Here is a 13,201-nt window from a genome sequence, read left to right as displayed (position 1 = left end):
TATCTCTGTGAGAGGCTGACACCCCCCTCCCCCCGTATCTCTGTGAGAGGCTGACACCCCTCCCCCGTCTCTCTGTGAGAGGCTGACACCCCTCCCCCCGTCCTCTCTGTGAGAGGCTGACCCCCCTCCCCCGTCTCTCTGTGAGAGGCTGACACCCCTCCCCCGTCTCTCTGTGAGAGGCTGACACCCCTCCCCCCCGTCTCTCTGAGAGGCTGACACCCCTCCCCCCGTCTCTCTGTGAGAGGCTGACACCCCTCCCCCCGTCTCTCTGTGAGAGGCTGACACCCCTCCCCCCGTATCTCTGTGAGAGGCTGACACCCCCCCCCCGTATCTCTGTGATGCAGCCCCCCCTCTCTCCCCCCCCTGTATCTCTGGGAGAGGCAAATTGCCCCTTCCTGTATCTCGTTGAGAGGCTGACCCCATCTACCCACCCAGTATCTGAGTGAGAGGATGACCCCATCTCCACCGCCCCCATAGCAGAGTGAGAGGCTGACCCTATCTTCCCAGTATCTTTTGAGGCTGATCTCCCCCCACCCCGTATCTCGGTGCAAGGCTGATCTCCCTCCCCGAGTGAGAGGCTGACCCCATCTCTTCCCTCACATATGAGTGAGAGGCTGACCCTATCCTCCCCGTATCTGAGTGCCCCCCAATATCTGAGTGGGAGGCTGACGCTATCTCCCACCCCACTTCCCACCCCACGCACATAGGGCTGTCTGGGTACTGGGGCTTTGTGCAGCATGTCGTTGAACAGTTTAGGGCATTCTAATGGGGAACAGGTGCAGGCGCTCCTCTGAGGGGTCACCTTTTAGTCCACATCTCACCTGAGTTGCTTCTTATCCTTTTTTTTCTTGTAGGCGACGTCTGTGGGGCTGCTGCTGCTCATGTCACTTCTTCACAGGACTAACTCTTTCTATGTGCCTGGTGTGGCTCCCAGGAACTTCCACCAAGATTCTTCTGTGGATATTAAGGTGGGAAACTAGGTGGGGTTGGCAGGATGCAGGTTACACAGTTACATAGTAGATGAGGTTGAACAAACATGTCCATCAAGTTCAACCTATGTTAAATGTAGACGACCGTATTTGTACTTAAAATATATTCCTCCAGAGGAAGGCAAACAAAAAAACAAAAAAAAACTCAGTGACACATCACCCAATGATATCACATAAGGGGAAAAAAATAATGTCTTCCTAACTCCAAATATTGGCAATCAGATTACTCCATGGATCAACATCCTTCCCATGTTTACTTATTTGGTATATCCCTGTATACCTTTCCTTTCTAAAAAGATGTCCTTTCTAAAAAGATGTCCAACATTTTTTTGAACATATCTATGTATCTGCCATCACAGTCTCCATGGGTAATGAATCCCACACTGTAACTGCCCTTACTGGAAAGAACCCTTTCCTTTGTTGCTGGTGAAATCTCCTTTCCTTCAACCTTAAGGGATGCCCCCGACTCCTTTGTACCGCCCTTGGGATGAATAGTTATTTTGAAAGCTCCTTGTATTTTCCCCGAATATATTTGTATATAGTTATCATATCCCCTCTTAGAAGCCTCCTTTTCTTCTGTAAATAAATCTAATTTAGCTAGCCTCTCCTCATAAATCAGATTATCTATTCTGGACCCAGGCTCATATGTAGCATGTGAGTAAATCCCTTTTTAGAGCACACAAAGTTCTTCTATTTTCTTCAACTTTATTGAGGGAGTTAACAGAAATATAAAAGTTCTTGTATGTGGATTGTAATAGCAGATTTCTTTTGTGAGGAGAATTGCCTTAGGCCTGGGACATAGTACGGTGAGCCGCGCTGAGCAGATGAACTTACCCCCTGCATCTGTCATCAGCGCGGCTTTAGCAGGCTCGGGTATTTAGGAGAGACAGGCAAATTTAAAATTTGCCGCTCAGGGAAGCGGAGGAGCGGTCACGTGAAGGAGCGGTCACGTGACCGCTCACATCCAATGGGAGCGAGGGACTAGCCCTGCCTCCCGCCACGCCTCTGCTCCCGACATTGCCTCCGCCCGCCCCCAAAGCGCGCTCACTGCCTTGCTTGCCAGGACACAAAAAAGCTCCAGTTTGAGCAGGGCGAGGCAGAGCAGGAGCGCGGATCAGCGCGGCCCGAGGCACCATGCCCGAGGCCTTATGAGAGGAAGGTGTCCTGCTATGTGGAAGTGCTTCCCTGAGGGGAAGGCAAAAAGGATTCCCTTTCTGAGGGAGCAGTGGAAGAAGTGTCTACTCACTTTGGCTGCTTGTTGGAAAAGAGGGAACACACTTTTCGGCATAACAATCTGCAGATAAGGCAGGGGGAGAGGACTAAACCAATCTCAAACTGAGTATTGGTTGGTTGCCAGGGCAACGGACTAGAGGCTGTGTAAAAGGGTATTACTAGTAACAACTATGTTGCAATATACACAGCTCTGGCTGCTTCAGAGCAGGAAAAAACATGTAACTTCCCTGGGGGGAGCTGGCACTGTTTAACGCAGAGAAAATATACAATCCCTGTTCCAGGTTCTTTTGAAAGCTCCTTGTATTGTCCCCGAATATATTTGTATATAGCTATCATATCCCCTCTTAGACGCTTCTTTTCTAATGTAAATAAATATAATTTAGCTAGCCTCTCCTCATAAATCAAGATTGTCCATCCCCTTTATTCATTTGGTGGCTCTTCTCTGCACTCTCTAGTTTCATAATGTTTTTTTCTATGATTGTGCCCAAAATTGTACTCCATATTCAAGGTGTGGTCTTACTAATGCTTTGTAGAGGGGCATCATTATGTTTACTTCCCTTCCACCATTGCCCGTTTAATGCACGATAAAATCTTTTATTTACTTTTGCAGCTACTGCCTGAATCGGTTCCTCAATAACTTGTGCCATGTAATAGTCTTTTAGCGCCCCCACACATCTGTTTCCTTTAGTCCTAAAGCTTATCTCATTGCTCCTATCGAGGGGCGGCCAACCCAGTCCTCAAAGGCCACCAACAGGTCAGGTTTTTAGGATATCTCTGCTAAAGCACAGGTGGTGCAGCCATAATGACTGCGCCACTGATTGAGCCACCTGTGCTGAAGCAGGGATATCCTGAAAACCTGACCTGTTGGTGGCCCTTGAGGACTGGAGTTGGCCACTCCTGCTTCAGTCTGTCTGGGTAATGAAAAGTATTCATTTTTTTTATTTGTTGTATCTGCTTGTCACCTGCGGCTCCTTATTCACGGTAATTGTTTCTGGTTCCGCGCCAGGCTGTGAAGCTCACAAGTTCCCGTACACAGCTGCCCTATGAATATTACTCGCTGCCGTTCTGCCAGCCTCTCCTGATCACCTACAAGGCAGAGAATCTGGGTAAGAGTCCTCCCAGGGGACACAGGAAGACTGGGGTTACAATGTGAGGGGGGGGGGAGAGGGAGGAGGAAGGAAGGAGAGGGCTGGGTTACAATGGCGGGAGAGGAATGCTGGGGTTAAAATGTGGGGAGGGGCAGGAGAGAGCTGGGGTTACAAGGGGGAGGGGCTGGGGTTACACTGAGGGGGGGGGGGAGAAGGGAGAGGGCTGGGGTTAAAATGTGGGAGGGGCTGGAGTTACAAAGGGGAGGGTTGGAGCTACAATTGGGATGGAGGGGGGAGGGGGCTGGGGTACAAATGGGGGGATGGAAGGGGTTACAATGGGGGGAAGGAGGGGGTGGCTGGGGTTACAATGGGGGAAGTAGGGGAGTGGCTGGGGTTACAATGGGGGGAAGTAGGGGGGTGGCTGGGGTTACAATGGGGGAAGGAGGGGGATGGCTGTGGTTACAATGGGGGGAAGTAGGGGGGTGGCTGGGGTTACAATGGGGGGAAGGAGGTGGATGGCTGGGGTTACAGTGGTGAGGGAGAGGGCTGGGGTTACAATGGGGGGAAGGAGGTGGATGGCTGGGGTTACAGTGGTGAGGGAGAGGGTTGGGGTTACAATGTGGGGGGGGGAGCGTTGGGGTTAAATGTGGGGGGGGGGAGCGTTGGGGTTAAATGTGGGGAGGGGGGCTGGGGTTATGTTGTGGGGTGGTTTGAGGTTGCAATGTGAGGGGAGAGGGCTGGAGTTACAATGGGGGGAGGGGGAGAGAGGGTTGTGGTTACAATGGGGGAGAGGGCTGTGGCTATACACTGCATAGTGGTAGGTTTTCAGTGGGACTTTATTTTTGGGTTTGCCTCTCTGCTGCAACCTTCTGCTCCCTTAGGAGCTCCCCCACTCCCACTCCACGCAGACTGTCCCATTCTCTCTGTATTCCTTCTATATCGTGTCACGTGCTTGCAGTGTGTACAGTGCCACACTTTGCTCCCTTAGGTGAGGTCCTGCGAGGGGACCGCATTGTTAACACTCCCTTCAAGGTGCTGATGAACAGCAACAAGAAATGTGAAGTTCTGTGCGACACTCCCCGCAAACCGCTGGTGCTGAGCCTGGAGGAGAGCAAGCTGGTCGCCGAGCGTATCCGCGAGGATTATTACGTCCACCTGTGAGTTCTCTGCCGCCTCCTCCCCGCGCTGCTAATGTCTGATCACTGTTTCTCGTTCCCTCTCGTCCTGTGTCTGGAACTCTTTACGCAGGAGTCTGGGGGGGGGGGGTTCTTTTCACAACGTAAGTTCTTTCTCTGCTGGTATCGAATGTGCCCTGGGGATCCTTGGTAATATATCTGCATATCACTGTGTACAGGATAGCGGACAACCTGCCTGTGTGCCACCAGACTGGATCAGTATTTGAACCGCGAGGAGGAGGACAAGAAGGAGAAGGATGTGCAGTTTGAGCACGGGTACCGCCTGGGTTTCCGGGACAACAACAAGGTAAGTGACCTGGTCCACCGTGTGATGTAGAAGAGGGGGGGGGGGGCGGACGGATATTGCACAACGGGGTCAGCTGCTCGTAACTTGTAGCGCATGTTCTGCTTTTCTGGGCGTTGCAGGAAGGCACCAACAGGCTCCGCCTATTTGGATTTTTGCTCGCGACCTTCTACACTAGGTCACTGCACATCCTGACAAATCGCTTTTCACAAAACGTACAGGGGAGGGAGACCAATTGGTATACTAACTGATCCAAAACCTAACAGTACAGGTGGTGCACCAACCTCCAAGAATTAATGTAGTGGAAAAAGTTCACACAAGGCTCAGGACCATCTCTAGCACACGCCAGAGTGTAAAAGCGAGACCTTCTCTGTCTGCTTGTCTTCCTAGTCACAGTTGGTGTTTTAGTGCGAGACAAAAGCTCAGGATGTGTACATGTGTCCAGTTGTGTCAGAGGATTAACAGAGGCTGGTGTGTTTTTTTTTGTTTTTGGGGGGGATTTTCAGTACTACCTGCACAATCACCTGTCCTTCTACCTGCATTATCATCGGGAGGAGGTGGAGGACAACAAGGAGCCGACGTCCGGGTAGGGAGGTTCGAGGTCATCCCCCAGAGCCTCAGATTGGAAGGTAAAGGGGCCGGGGGAGGGGACATGAAGGGGGGGGGAGGGGTGCTGTTCTGTTAGGTGCAGCACTCCGAGGGGAGCCTGCTGGGGAGGGTTCTTGGGCACAGGACACCGAGGGGGAGCCATGATGTGGGAGGCGGATCTGTGAAGACCTAATGAGGAGCATACACTAGTGTGGATTGAATGCGGTGCAGTGCCTGCTTTAACCCGGTGAAATTGCAGCGGATACATGCCCCCTTGCAGGCTTATGTGAGCTCTTCTCTTGGCTACAGATCTGAAAGCGGATGATAAAGGGTCCTGCACCCTCCCAGAGAGCTCCAGCTCTGCGCCCCAGGAGATAGACCCCTCCAAGGAGAACAAGCTGCTCTTCACATACTCTGTGCACTGGCAGGTGAGGCGGCAGGAGGACATTTATTTCTACCAGCATTTATATATAGTAAAACAAAGGTGTGGTTACATATAGATTAGAGCAGTGTTTCCCAACTCCAGTCCTCGGGGAACCCCGTCAGGTCTTAAGGATATCCCTGCTCCAGCACAGGTGGGTCAATCAGCGGCTCAGTCATTTTGACTGAGCCACCTGTGCTGGAGCAGGGATATCCTTAAGACCGGACCTGTTGGAGTTCCCGGAGGACTGGAGTTGGGAAACACTGGATTAGCGTCATTGTTGAGATGTCATTGTGGTGGGCAGGGGTTGTAAGCATTATGATTGGGCTATGGGTTAGGTGCATTGAGAGCTTGCTTGGTTAGTGGGCAGGCGTTGGGGGTCAGGTCTCTGGATTTAATCTTGTCGGCGGCATGGTGACAGTGAAGGCAATTGGATCGGTGTGTGACTTTGGAGGGATTTGGAGAGACTTTAGGAAGGGGTGGAGGGTAGGGGAAGATCATGGGCGTGAGGGAGGGGAGGGTATAGGAGGTTAAAGGGGAATCATGGGATGGAGAAGAGATGAGTTTTGAGTTTGCTTCTGAAGATCGGGAGGGGGCAGATTGGATGTGGTGAGGGAGCTTGTTCCAGTGAAGGGGGGCGAGTACGGAAAATTATTGGAATCGAGAGGAAGCACGGGGGGGGGGGGGGGAGTGAGGGTTGTGGCAGTCAAGGAGTGAAGAGGACTGGAAGGGGATGTATCGAGAGATGAGTGCCGAAAGGTAAGGGGGGCGGCAAGACCATGGAGAGATCTGTAGACCAGGGTGAGGAATTTGAAGAGGGAACGTTGTTGGATGGGTAGCCAGTGGAGTTGGGAGAGGGGTGGCGGGGGTAGATCGAGAAGTGTACGGGTTGCAATGTTTTGAATTTGTTGGGGGGGTATGGAGGGGGAGACAGGAGAAGGAAGTTACAGTAGTCGAGACATGTGAAGATGAGGGATTGGATGAGAAGTTTGGCCGAGGAGAAATGAGTGGACACATTCTTCTTACGTTGTATAGGTGGTAGCGCTAGGTGGCAGTGATGGACGAAGAGGAGGGAAGGGTCAAAGATGACTCCCAAGGTTGCGAGCAGAAGGGGAGGGAGAGATGATAGGAGGAAGCGGGAAAGTAGAGGACTTCAGTCTTAGCTGGGTTAATTTGTAGCAAGGGGGAGGACATCCAGGGGGGATTGGCAGAAAGGCAGGCAGAGATACAGGGGGGAAAGTTCGGAGGAGAGTAGTGGGAAGGAGAAATAGATTTGGATGTCGTCTGTAAACAAATGGACGTTGAAGTCATGGGAGGAGATGAGGGGGACAGACATGCTGACTTTATACTGGGGGAGGGAGTGATGATATGGGAGCAGGAGGGTATGGGTAATGCAGCCTGTGCTAGAAGAGGTCTTTGGTCTTTCTGCAGGAGAGTAACATTAAGTGGGCCTCGCGCTGGGACACTTACCTAACGATGAGCGACGTGCAGATTCACTGGTTCTCCATTATTAACTCTGTGGTTGTGGTGTTTTTCCTGTCAGGTAAGTGGGGGTGCCGGTTTTTAATGGGGGGTCCGGTGGGGGTGCTCTGAGCCGCTGCCGATGTCTGTCCTTACTCCCCAGGTATTCTGAGCATGATCATAATCCGAACGCTGCGGAAGGACATCGCCAACTACAACAAGGAAGATGACATAGTAGGGACCCTCAGTGCTGGGGACTTTCTCTTATCTCGCGGGGCTGTTGCGCCTTGGCGGTCTCTTCCGCGTGTTTCGCCCCCCTCTATCGTAGCACGTGCTTCACCGTCTCTCGTGCTCTTTTCACAGGAGGACACTATGGAGGAATCTGGCTGGAAGCTGGTGCACGGAGATGTGTTCCGGCCTCCCCAGTATCCTATGGTTCTCAGCTCCCTCCTGGGCTCGGGAATTCAGCTGTTCTGCATGATCCTGATCGTTATCTGTGAGTTGCTCATTCCTGAGGAAGGGCGGGTGCAAAGGGGCATTAGTATCTGTGCGAACACATCGTGTCCTCTGTCCACTCTAGTTGTGGATCCAGGGAAGAAGATGGCGCACCAGTGGGCGTGGCAAAAACATGTTTTAGTTGTGCAGAAGTACAAGGATCAACGTTTCAGTCCTAGTGTGGACCTTTTGTCATTTTGATTTTGCACTACCAAAACATTTTTTGCCAAGACCTCTGGAGCGCCTTCTTCTTTCTTCCCAGGATCTGCTATACCCCCAACTCGCTGGGGCTTTCTGAGCACTCGTGGCAGCTCTGCACTGTAATTGTGAGCGCTCCTATCTTCTCCTTCACTCCCAGTTGTGGCCATGCTTGGGATGCTGTCACCATCCAGCAGAGGAGCCCTGATGACCACAGCCTGCTTCCTCTTCATGTTCATGGGGTAAGACCACCTCTAACTTTGTGTTGACCCCTGGACCCCAGCTTTTCTCCTTGCCCCTCTCTCTGTGCTCGGCTCCCATAGGCTGCATAATTCTGGTTGTCTTGTCCCCTCAGGGTCTTCGGTGGGTTCTTTGCTGGTCGCCTTTATCGAACTCTGAAGGGCCACCGGTGGCGTAAAGGAGCTTTTTGCGTGAGTGATCTTGCACACGTGTAACTAGGTCCTGTGGTTGATTAGGCTGAGATAAGATATCCTGTGACAGATGGGTTACATATCATAGATTCAAGTGCAATGCTCGAATAATGGGGAACCAACGTTGATTTCTGCCATGTTACGTCTGCCCAGCAGTCTTCTCATACTTTTTCGGTCTCTCCTCTGAGTTAATGCTACCCCTTTTGTTATGGGGATAGGACGGGGTCCTCTCTGCTGTTTGTGTTAGTGAGATGTTATCTGATTTCAGACTGCGACTCTTTACCCCGGAGTCGTATTTGGAATCTGCTTTGTGCTGAACTGTTTCATCTGGGGGAAGCATTCGTCGGGAGCGGTGAGTTTCGGTTTAACGCAGGGGGGGAAGGTGGTCATCGGCAGAATGGCATCGCTCCATGTGACGGGCATTGGTGACCATCTGCTGTCTCCCCGTGGCTCCAGGTCCCGTTCCCCACCATGGTGGCCTTGCTGTGCATGTGGTTTGGGATCTCGCTACCCTTGGTGTACCTCGGTTATTACTTTGGCTTCCGCAAGCAGCCGTACGATAACCCAGTGCGCACAAACCAGATCCCACGGCAAATCCCAGAGCAGCGCTGGTACATGAAGAGATTTGTTGGGTGAGTAGTCTCTGACCCTTGAATAACATGTAGACCGTGAGGCTGGGAGCTGCACCTCTTCATGCGAACAGGGGGTTGTCCCCTAAAACCAGGTGTGGTAATGTGTGTTGGACTGGGTATAATGATCTTTAATATACCTTGTTCAGTTCTGCTTCGTTACATGGATATTGATGCCCACCAGTTTCGCCTTTTTTTGTTTTAGTGCTGTATTTATACTGACTCCAGTATGCAGCTATTCTCTACATGCACTGATATCCTGCTACATGTCCTATTTGTCCATTGGCTCCTTTTCAATCTCTCGATCTGCCTGCCCCCGTATAGATGTTTGTTTATATGTTCTATGCATGGCATTTTCATGGTTCCTGTCTGTTTCCCCCTTTAGGATTCTTATGGCTGGGATCCTGCCGTTTGGAGCCATGTTCATTGAGTTGTTCTTCGTTTTCAGTGTAAGATGTAGAATGGTTATATTTTATTAATAGGCTAGCTAAATTTAGATTTGTTTACTTTAGAAAAGAGGCGTCTAAGAGGGGATATGATAACTATATAACAAATATATTCAGGGACAATACGAGGAGCTTCCAAAATAACTATTCATCCCACGGGCAGTACAAAGGACTCGGGGGGCATCCCTTAAGGTTGGAGGAAAGGAGGTTTCACCAGCAACATAGGAAAGGGTTCTTTACAGTAAGGGCAGTTACAGTGTGTGATTCATTACCCATGGAGACTGTAATGGCAGATACAATAGATATGTTCAAAAAAAGGTTGGACATCTCTTTAGAAAGGAAAGGTATACAGGGATATACCAAATAAGTAAACATGGGAAGGATGTTGATCCAGGGAGTAATCCGATTGCCAATATTTGGAGTCGAGAAGCAATTTGTTTTTCCCCTTATGAGATATCATTAGATGATGTGTCACTGGGGTTTTGTGTTTGCTTCCTCTGTATCAATATACTGTAAGTACGGATATAGGATAAAGTGTCTGTCGTCTAAATTTAGCATAGGGCGAACTTGATAAGTGTCTCTCTTCATCCTCATCTGCTATGTAACTATGGCGCAGGTTGGGCCACATGACCTGATTCCTCTCTGGAAACACGTGTTGTTTTTGTGCAGGCCATATGGGAGAATCAGTTCTACTATCTGTTTGGATTCCTGTTCCTGGTATTCATCATCCTTGTGGTGTGTTGTTCCCAAATCAGCATTGTCATGGTGTATTTCCAGCTGTGTGCGGAGGTAGGTGCATGGATGCATATTTTTACAGCTGTCTGTGAGGTATGTTAATTGGCTATGCAATTCATTCCCCCGCGCTGTGCTGAAAAGCTGTGTAATGTTCCAAGCCATAAACTTATCCCTATGGATTTGAAGCAAAAGGTGACACTGTGCTCATTTGCATGTCATTTCCCTGAATCCCTAGCTGCAATGGAAACGCTATGCTAAGAGATAATGGCAAACCAGCCTGAGACATGAGAATGTGCTCACAAGTGATATTTTGATTTTTTTTTTTTTGTATGTATGCGCGCACTCTCTCTATACATACATACACACACACAGCCTGTGATGTGCGCGCACACACACACACACACACATGCGCGCCTGTGATGTGCACACACACACGCGCGCCTGTGATGTGCACACACACACACACACACACGCGCCTGTGATGTGCACACACACACACACACACGCGCCTGTGATGTGCACACACACACACACGCGCCTGTGATGTGCACACACACACACGCGCGCCTGTGATGTGCACACACACACACGCGCGCCTGTGATGTGCACACACACGCGCACCTGTGATGTGCTGACAGGTGACTATTTGTGGAGACTTTGTCAGGGATCAACGTGTAAAATAATTAATAAATCACCAATGTATGCCACAGCGCAGATAAAATGGAGCATGGGGATCGTCAGACTCTAGAGATAATTATACTTGGCTGACAAACTCCTGAATGCCTTAGGTGTGTAATATAGTGCGCGCTTGTGTGCTACCGTGCTGACAGGTGACTATTTGTGGAGACTTTATGTAACTGGCATTAAGATGGGGGGATGTTAAATGCTGTTACTGAGCCAACAGTGAAGTTCTAACCACTCTTATCTTTTGTACTGCTCTGATCCTGTGTTGAGTGCTGCTTGCAGCAGTGCCTCAGTCCTGGTTACTGCATGTTTGCTGCGATCACCGTCCGTGTGTTTTGACATTGAGAAGTGACCAGCTCTCTATGCTCCTCGCTCACCTTGCAGGATTACCGCTGGTGGTGGAGGACCTTCCTCGTGTCCGGGGGATCTGCTTTCTACGTGCTCATTTACGCCATCTTTTACTTTGTGACTAAGGTACGGGTCCGCGCGCAATGGTCACTTCAGACTCGTGCCGCGTATTTTGCCTGGCGCGTTCTTCATTCCGGCTCTCGTTTTGGTTTGCAGCTGGACATCGTGGAGTTCATCCCCTCCCTCCTGTACTTCGGCTACACGGCGCTCATGGTCTTATCGTTCTGGCTCCTCACGGGCACCATCGGGTTCTACGCCGCCTACATGTTTATCCGCAAGATCTACGCGGCGGTGAAAATAGACTGACCAGCCAGTTCTCTGCAGGGAATCCAGCACAAGGGCAGAGTGACGTCTCCTCCGCCAAGACGCCAACATCAGGGAGAAGTAACAAATCAAACCATCATCTTCATCCAGAATGTAATGTTTGGTACTGTGTCCATGGAGGGGGGAGGGGCGCTCGTGGAGTTATATCTAACTGAATTTTAACCTTTGGTATTCCAATTTAAGTCCGGGTTTTACTTTTTTTTTTTTTGTCAATGAATCCCGTTTATATGGACTTTCCCCCCCCACCCCCCCACCCTCTTAAATTATTACTGTCGGTAAATGATAAATGAGAGTTTCAGGAGGGGGTTTGTGGCAGCGGAAGCACTTTGACCTTTGGGGATTGCATGGCTGGTGCTGCAGTGTGAGAAGGGATGGGACTGGCGTCTGTGGGCCTAACGGAGTTAGCGCAGGTAGAATCTGAGCTCCACCTTTGGCTGCAGGTATCTGGATTTCTTGCTGCGCTGTATCCACTGGCAGCACACACAGCAGTGAGCTACCTCCTTTAGCAGGGGTTGGGCGTCTCCAAGGGCCAAGGGCCAACAACGGGTCAGGTTTTTGGGATATCTCTGCTTCAGCACAGGCGGCTCAGCCTTCGACTGCATCACCTGTGCTGAAGCAGGGATATCCTGGAAACCTGACCGGTTGGCGCTGCTTGAGGACTGGAGTTGGCCACCCCGGCTCTTGAACATGCCATGATCTGCAGCCAAACGTAAGAGATACTCAGCAGCGGTAACACCCCTGCCTGTTCCGATCCTTTATGCATTGGGATAACACGGGTGAACATTGGTCTTCCCTTCACTTATTACGTGGATCTGGCCATGCAGGTCCTGGGTATGGTTTTTTTAGATGGGTACTGAGGATGTGTAGATTGCCAACATAGTGTAAGTTGTGCCACAGTTGGTGCCATCTATTCAGTTCGGAGAAGCATTTACACTCGAGTTTGACACTAAATTATTTGCCAAGAACTGCAAACAAGTGCCTGTTTGCAGAGGGGAAGTATGATTTCAGTGTTCTCTCAACATGATCGGTTAACCAAATTTGCTTGTTTTAATCCCGCTTTAACAGCAAGGAAGGGTCCATCCTCTGAGAGAACAGCAGTCATACAAAGGGTTGTTTCTCAAACAATATCCATGTGCACCACAAATCTTCGTGACATAAGATTGAAAGCGTAATCATTTTTGTTAAGTCTTTGGGACCAGTCTAGACTTAGTCTGCACATTTTATTAATACGAAATAAAATATCTAAATTTAAAATGAAATGGATTCATACAGAAATAGTTCATGATTTGTTTTTTTTTTACTGTATCCTTGTGTCCTTTTTGTAAATAAACCTTCCACTTCTGGTGTCTACATGCTTTTGTGGTTTTTTTTTTGTTTCATTTTAACATTGCTCGTTTGTGAACGCTTTAGCGGACCTGTGCTACGAGTGGGGTAATTCTGAGGCAGGGGCAGTTCGGGGTGAGTTATTACCTATGTGAGGACATTCAGAGTTTCCCTTTGTGTTCCAGTAACCGCATGAGAAATGACAAACTTGCTCTTTAAGACTCTACTCAACTTTTTATTTCTTTGTTATGCCAGCTTCATTCTTTAAA

At 49.9% G+C, this 13,201-nt stretch overlaps 1 protein-coding gene across 1 annotated transcript in view; it reads left to right on the top strand.

Annotated features, from left to right (window-relative positions):
* Positions 1-12,959, top strand: part of TM9SF4 (transmembrane 9 superfamily member 4) — a 22,200-nt gene extending 9,241 nt beyond the window's left edge. The window contains 19 exon segments of the mRNA XM_075571756.1: positions 855-968; positions 3,229-3,328; positions 4,299-4,467; positions 4,665-4,686; positions 4,688-4,792; positions 5,296-5,368; positions 5,371-5,418; positions 5,687-5,805; positions 7,230-7,341; positions 7,423-7,493; positions 7,623-7,755; positions 8,113-8,194; positions 8,308-8,383; positions 8,652-8,735; positions 8,840-9,015; positions 9,398-9,461; positions 10,128-10,247; positions 11,262-11,351; positions 11,442-12,959. Of these exon segments, the coding sequence (XP_075427871.1) occupies positions 855-968; positions 3,229-3,328; positions 4,299-4,467; positions 4,665-4,686; positions 4,688-4,792; positions 5,296-5,368; positions 5,371-5,418; positions 5,687-5,805; positions 7,230-7,341; positions 7,423-7,493; positions 7,623-7,755; positions 8,113-8,194; positions 8,308-8,383; positions 8,652-8,735; positions 8,840-9,015; positions 9,398-9,461; positions 10,128-10,247; positions 11,262-11,351; positions 11,442-11,591 (1,908 nt within the window). The 3' untranslated portion in view covers positions 11,592-12,959.
* The last annotated feature ends 242 nt before the right edge of the window (positions 12,960-13,201 follow it).

The sequence above is a fragment of the Ascaphus truei genome, chromosome 15 (assembly GCF_040206685.1).
Source record: "Ascaphus truei isolate aAscTru1 chromosome 15, aAscTru1.hap1, whole genome shotgun sequence".
Classification (NCBI taxonomy): domain Eukaryota; kingdom Metazoa; phylum Chordata; class Amphibia; order Anura; family Ascaphidae; genus Ascaphus; species Ascaphus truei.
This window is presented reverse-complemented; position numbering and strand designations above follow the sequence as displayed.